The following is a 7,799-nucleotide window of genomic DNA, read 5'->3' as shown; positions in this document are numbered from 1 at the left end:
GGAAAAATCAAAATTAGCTTACAACTTCATCTTGAAATAAAACTGTAATCTCAACTTCCTCAACAGTGACTATATATATATATATATATATATATATATATATATATATATATATATATATATATATATATATATATATATATATATATATATATATATATATATATATATATATATATATATATATATATAAATTACCGACAGCTCATTCCTCAACGTGATCACTTCGCCGACATAATTATTTCGCTGAACAATCAATTCACTAGCACAATCAAATTAATTTTGATTTATTTTTTGGCAAAATTTCTTTATTAAATGTTTACATTTATACGCTGAAAAATGTGACATTTAAACAGCATTATTCCGCGGTAATTATAAAAATACGTTATTAAATAAAACTTTCTCTCAAGTTAGGTAATTTTATGGCTTTGAAATTGGGAAGCATTCGACCTGTAGAAATGTTCCGAGTTTGGAATATGCTAATTTTAATCTTTATTTAATTTATAAAATATTCTTATTTAAGAATGGATTCACAAATTATTTGATGCTTGTGAAAGTCTCTGGCTACTGTCTTAGATTTATTATTTTTTTATAGTCCTACACAAAATTATTATTTTGTATTTTTACGGTATTTATTTAAAATTTGCCATTACAATTATATTTTCCATACCACCGGTTTGGAAATAATTGTTTATATTATATTATAAAGTAAAGCTACATTGCAACAAAATGTTTACGCTAATGTTAGTTATTATAGTTGTATTATGACAAATATCGATTTAAAATGTATTCAGTAAAGGGTATTCATTGTAATTATTAAATGTATTTAGTATTGATTTCAATAATTATTCAAAGCATTTATTCTTGTTTGTTTACAACTGGGGTCAAAACTATTTTAAATATAGTTACTTTATTAACAATCATTACGCAGCCTTTTTCTACATTTTCATAGTATATAACTTTTTTTTAAAATTTTTTTTGCAAACTAAAACCTTTGTAAAAAGAAAATTAATACTCAATTACTAACTAACCCCATTCATAATTTTGCTAGTGTTAATCATGTAATTAAAATATATATAGTTACGCTTGTAACCGATATAGATTTGTAATATAACCAATATGAAAACCCGTATTAGCGTTAACTTTTTCTTTGCTACGTTGCGTTGTATATCATACTATAGGTTATTTTACTACATAACGGTAGTTGGCATTACCCAACGTGTTCGTGAGATATACAAAGAGGGCTCACGAAAATTAAAGTGTAACGGCAGAATTTTAAAGGACTAGCGTAAAAACTGACGAAATAATAAACACCCAGGAGGCTTCGCTTCTAGCTGGCTAAGGCTAACGTTCGATAACCCTCGGAACTACTTCCACAGTAATTTAAAAACCCACTGTCGAGAAACTGCAAGGAACTATCTAACTTTAAAATTTTAACTGTAACTGTAGCGAGGCGGAAGTTTTGTAAACAGAAGGGGAATGATCGCCTCAGAGAGAAGAGGTTGATATGTAATGCTCTTTTCAAAAAAGCTTAATGTTTCGTTATCAATTATGTTTCTTGTTACGTTTTGTGTTAAATATTAAATGTTTTAAAAAGAAATAGTTAACTCCTTTAATGGCAGAACTTGTTACTTTTTATTATTGACATCTTTTTATTTTTACAAGAGTAGCGATCCTTTTTAAAGCGAAAGAAAAGCTTTCCATCTTCTCACCGGGAAAATTGAAGAACAACAGAAATTGCAGGTAAGGTAATTTTACCTTTACCTTTCATTAAGAATTATTATTGAATTTATTTGAGTTGATTGATAAATAATTAATTACATGGCATCCCTGCCGGGATAGAGAAGACCGATTAGTTTTTCTTAAAAGATCGTGTATTTATCGAATTGATATATAATTTAAAAAGATGTCGGCAGATGAGAAAATTAAACAGTTAAAAAGAAAACGAGGTTCCTTAAGAACAAGCGTAACAAATACACTGACTAAATTAGATGCAGAACTTTCGAAAACGGAAGATATAAATGTCAGTGTAATCGAAGAAATAATCGAAACATTAACAAACAAATTTGATTCTTTGAGTTCTGTTGATAAAGAACTAGAACCACTCTTCAACGATGATGAATATCAATCAGAATTTGAAAAAACAGAAGAGTATCAAGATAAGGTAGTTATTTCTAAACTAAGAGCAAAAAGAAAATAAATGAAATGCAAACGTCAGTAAAGAGTATGGAAAGCGAAAATATAACCTTACAACGTTCAATAAATAAAACAGAAATAAACGAATCAGCAGCAGAAAAGGTGCGCATTCAACTCCCGAAACTGAGTATCGCGAAATTTTATGGTGATGTCAGCCAATGGCTAACCTTTTGGAATAGTTTTGAAACAGCGATACACAATAATGAATTATTAGATAAAGTGGACAAATTTAACTATTTGAAGGCGCATTTAGGTGGGTCTGCTTTAAATACGGTTGAGGGTTTTTCAATTTCAAACGCATCATATGATTCCGCAATTGAATTATTAAAAGATAGATTTGCTAAGAAGGATTTACTTATTCACACTCATATGAGCGCTATTTTAAATATGCAACCGTTGAAAAGTTCAAACGATATTCGCGCGTTTAGAAAATTTTATGATAACTGCATGACACATATACGCAGTTTAGAATCATTAGAATTAAAACCAGAAAACTATGGAAGTGTATTGTGTCCTATGTTGCTTAAAGTATTACCCCCAGATTTAGTATTAGAATATAATAAAATCGAAAATGAAAATGTATATTCAGATATAAAAGAGCTTTTAAATTTTCTTTCGAAAGCATTAAGTTGTAGAGAACGCTCAATTCAGATGAGTACAGTAAGTGACCTTGGAAATAAATATCAAGTGGATCGGAGAAATCCGAGACACATCAGTCGGCACCATAATGAAGAAATAAATTTCTCCCCCTCTAGTAGAAAGTTAAATATTCAATCACGTGAAAATGAGAAGCCGAAATATACGGCAACAGATTTATTGAGCTCTGAGATGAAACAGAACATGAATAAAAAATCTTTCTGCGTTTTTTGTGAGGAACCGCATGATTCAGCGAGTTGTAAATTAGCAATGAGTTTATCGTTAGAAGAAAAAAAGAATATTTTGAAAAAAGACGAGCTTGCTTTCGCTGTTTAATTATGAATCATAGGGCGGATCAGTGTTATTCAAAAATTGTTTGCACATTTTGTTCGAAGCGCCATGCATCAATAATGTGTTATTTAAATCATGATTTAAAAGGGAATGAATCCGATAATTTTGATAATAGTAATAAACTTGTTGAAAGTAGTGTTTTAACTAATAATTGTTGTTCTAATGAAGTTTATTTACAAACTTTAATTGTATATGTTCATGGTCAGAATTCTAAAAATTTAGTAAGAATAATTATTGATTTGGGTAGTCAAAGATCATATTGTAGTAAATTTATAGCTAAAACAATGGGTTTAAATTGCATTGGGGAGGAAACTGTCACCCACGGACTTTTTGGAGGTATTGAAAATACTGAACAACATAAGCGGTATAGTGTTAAGCTAACTAGTCTAGACGAAAAATTCAGCTGTGAATTTGACGTGATGGATCAGAAGCAGATTTGTGCTCCTATTCCTAAAATAAGTGATTCCAACTGTAAACATGAATTAAAAGGTATGGGTATTTTTGCAAGTGATATCGAATTAAAAGGGAATTCTTGTTTGTATGAAAAAAACCCAAATGAAATTCACATACTTATTGGGGCAGATCTTGCAAGTATCTTGCTAACGGGGAATATTAAACATCTATCAGGAGGGTTAGTAGCTGCGAATACGCGTCTTGGGTGGACAGTGCTGGGAAAATCTGTACGAGAAAACGCATTTAATACTCCTCAGTTATTATTGACTTTACATGTAGATTATGCTAAAATATCGGATCTCTGGGAGTTAGATTCTTTAGGAATTCACGATATGAGTGAAAAACAAACAAAAACAGAAACCCAAGAAATTGTTCTAAAGCATTTCCAAGAAACATTAACCAGAGATCAAAGCGGTAGGTATCAGGTTTGTTTACCTTGGTTGGAGGGTCGTGTAACATTCTCGGATCATAAAGAATTGGCCAAGAAAAGGCTTAGCAATACCGTGCAATCGCTTAATTCTAGTAATATGTTAAAGGCGTATCAAGATGTATTTGATGAGTGGGAAAAAGAAGGCATTATAGAGCAGGTTTTGTCAGATCGTAACAATATAAATAAAGCAGAGACCACTGAGCACTTCTTACCTCATAGACAAGTCATCAAAGAGAATTCAACGACTAAAATTCGTCCCGTGTTTGATGGGTCAGCTAAAACTCGTAATTCTTTATCGTTAAATGAGTGTATTGAAAAAGGGCCAAATTTGATAGAGCTAATACCATCAGTTTTAAATCGTTTTAGATGGGGTAAAATCGGTGTTATAGCCGATATTCGCAAGGCCTTTTTACAAATAAGCCTGCAAGAAAGTGATAGGAATTTTTTGAAGTTTTTATGGTGGAGAGACGGTGACCCTCGCAAATTAATTACTTACAGGCACTGTCGCGTTGTTTTTGGTGTTTCGTGCAGCCCTTTTCTGCTAGCTGCCGTTTTAAACCACCATTTGGAAAACGTACCAGAAAACTTAAAGCAGTTGGCTAAGAAACTAAAAGACTCCATGTACGTGGACAATTGTGTAGCAAGTGTTGATTCTGTTGCAGAACTAGAATATTTTCGATCAGAATCTCAAAAACTGCTAGCATCTGCAAAATTTGACTTGCGTGGCTGGATACATAATGCACACACTTCAGAGAATAAAGTTGAGGAAAATTTACAGATTGCGAATTCCGAAAACTTTAAAGTCCCAGTTTTAGGGCTTTTGTGGAACTTTAAGAACGATACGTTGTCTTGCGATATTAACGATATCAGTATCGATGATAAAAGCATAACTAAGAGGATAATATTATCATTGGCACATAAGATATTTGACCCTATTGGGTTCACGTGCCCAGTGACTCTAATACCGAAACTACTTCTCCAAGATTGTTGGAAAGCTCAAGTCTCTTGGATGCTGAACTGCCGAAAGATATCGTTCAAAAGTTTAATAATTGGAGAAACCAAATCTCAGATTTGAAGGACATTGAAATTCCTCGAAATTACTCATGCTTGGATCTAAATGACGCAAAATTGACTTTGCATGTTTTTTGCGACGCATCCGAACTTTCTTATGCTACTGGAATTTTCTTGAGAGCAGAACGGGGAAATGAAGTGACTTGTCAGTTACTACAAGCTAGATCACGAGTGGCACCATTAAGGAATGTGTCTATCCCGAGATTGGAATTACTCGCCTGTAACATCGGCGTGAGACTAGCAACATCTGTAAAAAATGATCTGAACTTGAAGGATATCCAGACATTTTATTGGTCTGATTCCATGGACGCATTGTATTGGATAAAGAAAGAAGGTCCATGGGTTGTATTTGTGGCCAATAGGGTAAAAGAAATAAGAGCTTTGTCCCAAGTTAGTGAATGGAATTATGTTCCAGGAATTCAAAACCCGGCCGATTTACCTTCTAGGGGGTGTTCGGTGAAGACGCTTATCAAGGGAAAATGGTGGCACGGGCCGCAATGGCTGAAAGACTCTAGAGACCGCTGGCCTAATTACAAATTGATTCCAGATGAAAAGGTGATAAACTCTGAGAAGAAGAAAATTGTCGTGTCTTCCTTGAATAAAGAAAATGACGAATACTATCATCGCATTTCTTCGTACAAAAGAATAATAAGAATCACCGGTTGGATTTTAAGATTTTTCAGAAATGCTAAGACGCCTAGTGATAAAAGATCTGGACAACTATGTGCTGAGGAACTGAAGAAGGCCGAACTTAAAATTCTGAAGAAAGTCCAGGATGAAGAATTCTTTGGAGGAACAGAAAGCCAATTGAAGTCTCTAAAAATTATAACAGACAATGATGGTCTCCTAAGGGTTAAAACCAAAGTTTTCATGAGAATAGATGAAGAGGATTTTAGACTTCCACTACTTTTACCATCAAATCATCACGTGGTAAAAAGTCTAATAATCAGTAAACATCAAGAGTTAGGACATGCCGGAGTACCATTTTTAATGACTGCCTTAAGAGAAAATTATTGGATCTTAAAGAGTAGAAGAACCATAAAGAAAGCCATAAAGATGTGCGTTGTATGCCAAAGGTTCAATTCAAGACCAGCGAGTATTCCTGAAGGACCATTACCGGAAGACCGAGTGAAGGAAGCGTCTGTTTTTGAGATAATTGGTTTAGATGTGGCAGGTCCTTTGTACCTTAAAGAAAGACAAAAGGTGTGGATACTTCTAATAACATGTGCTATCTACAGAGCAGTTCATTTGGAACTTTTGACTGCATTATCCACTGACAACTTCTTATTGGCTCTAAGAAGGTTCATTTCACGACGCGGAAGACCTTCGAAGATCTATTCGGATAATGGGACTAACTTCGTCGGATTTGAAAAACTGCTGAGAAATGTTGATCTCGAGAGATTGAAAGGTGAAATCGCTCCCATCACTTGGAAATTTATACCACCTTCAGCTCCATGGTGGGGTGGTTTCTGGGAACGTTTAGTAGGTCTTATGAAGCAGATTTTGAGAAAAGTGCTGGGAAGAACTTCGCTAAGTTATGAGGAAATGGCTACTGTTTTGTGCGAATGTGAGTGTCTTCTCAATTCAAGACCACTTACCCATGTTTCTGATGATGCAAATGACTTGAATCCAATTACACCAGCAATGTTTTTGCAAGAAAACAAAAGTAATGATGTTACAGATCTTGACCAATTCAGCCAAACAGATGGAAAAAGTTTAAATAAACGTTTGGCATACCGGTTAAGAATTTTAAAAGATCTACGTTCGAGATTTCGTGTGGATTACCTAGGACAACTACGAGAAAGTTACAGAAAGAAAAATAACGTCCCTGTTCCTAAAGTAGGTGACATAGTACTCGTATGGAGTGACAACATCAAGAGACTTAACTGGCCGATGGCACGAATTTTGGAAACATATCCCAGTCAAGATGGACTTGTTCGTTTAGCGAAAATAAAGACAAAATCTGGTGTCTTTATTCGCCCTGTTCAGAAACTGTGCCCTATGGAACTGGATAGTTGTGATGTTATTGCCAATAATACTCCGAATGATTGTGTCAACCCTAACCCTTCAGTGACTGATAACTACAGAAAAACTGATTCTGTGACCACTCGAGCTGGTAGGGTTGTGAGAGTGCCTCAACGTTTTGGACAGTAATATGTGTTGAGTTTCAGTGATCGACATCTCTAAAACTCAAGAGGGGAGTGTCGAGAAACTGCAAGGAACTATCTAACTTTAAAATTTTAACTGTAACTGTAGCGAGGCGGAAGTTTTGTAAACAGAAGGGGAATGATCGCCTCAGAGAGAAGAGGTTGATATGTAATGCTCTTTTCAAAAAAGCTTAATGTTTCGTTATCAATTATGTTTCTTGTTACGTTTTGTGTTAAATATTAAATGTTTTAAAAAGAAATAGTTAACTCCTTTAATGGCAGAACTTGTTACTTTTTATTATTGACATCTTTTTATCTTTACAAGAGTAGCGATCCTTTTTAAAGCGAAAGAAAAGCTTTCCATCTTCTCACCGGGAAAATTGAAGAACAACAGAAATTGCAGGTAAGGTAATTTTACCTTTACCTTTAATTAAGAATTATTATTGAATTTATTTGAGTTGATTGATAAATAATTAATTACACCCACGTTAATGAGTTGAGGAATTTCCTGGCTC

At 33.8% G+C, this 7,799-nt stretch overlaps 3 protein-coding genes across 3 annotated transcripts; all 3 read left to right on the top strand.

The window, feature by feature from the left end:
• Positions 1–2,226: 2,226 nt before the first annotated feature.
• On the top strand, positions 2,227–3,168 carry LOC147816589 (uncharacterized). The gene has a single exon (XM_087156922.1). The coding sequence runs from the start codon at positions 2,227–2,229 to the stop codon at positions 3,166–3,168; it is 942 nt and encodes a 313-aa protein (XP_087013048.1).
• Positions 3,169–3,467: 299 nt separating this feature from the next.
• Positions 3,468–5,141, top strand: LOC147816588 (uncharacterized). The gene has a single exon (XM_087156914.1). The coding sequence runs from the start codon at positions 3,468–3,470 to the stop codon at positions 5,139–5,141; it is 1,674 nt and encodes a 557-aa protein (XP_087013040.1).
• Positions 5,142–5,440: 299 nt separating this feature from the next.
• On the top strand, positions 5,441–7,291 carry LOC147816587 (uncharacterized). Its single transcript, XM_087156912.1, has one exon. The coding sequence runs from the start codon at positions 5,441–5,443 to the stop codon at positions 7,289–7,291; it is 1,851 nt and encodes a 616-aa protein (XP_087013038.1).
• The last annotated feature ends 508 nt before the right edge of the window (positions 7,292–7,799 follow it).

This window comes from Parasteatoda tepidariorum, chromosome 1 (assembly GCF_982258835.1).
Source record: "Parasteatoda tepidariorum strain Cologne lab strain chromosome 1, Ptep-v5.0, whole genome shotgun sequence".
NCBI lineage: Eukaryota > Metazoa > Arthropoda > Arachnida > Araneae > Theridiidae > Parasteatoda > Parasteatoda tepidariorum.
Note: the sequence above shows the minus strand (reverse complement) of the source record. Positions and strands in the feature narration are given on the sequence as shown.

Excerpts from the sequence above, each read along its gene's own strand:
- LOC147816588 (XM_087156914.1), top strand. The coding sequence starts at position 3,468 with ATGGGTTTAAATTGCATTGGGGAGGAAACTGTCACCCACGGACTTTTT.
- LOC147816589 (XM_087156922.1), top strand. The coding sequence starts at position 2,227 with ATGGAAAGCGAAAATATAACCTTACAACGTTCAATAAATAAAACAGAA.
- LOC147816587 (XM_087156912.1), top strand. The coding sequence starts at position 5,441 with ATGGACGCATTGTATTGGATAAAGAAAGAAGGTCCATGGGTTGTATTT.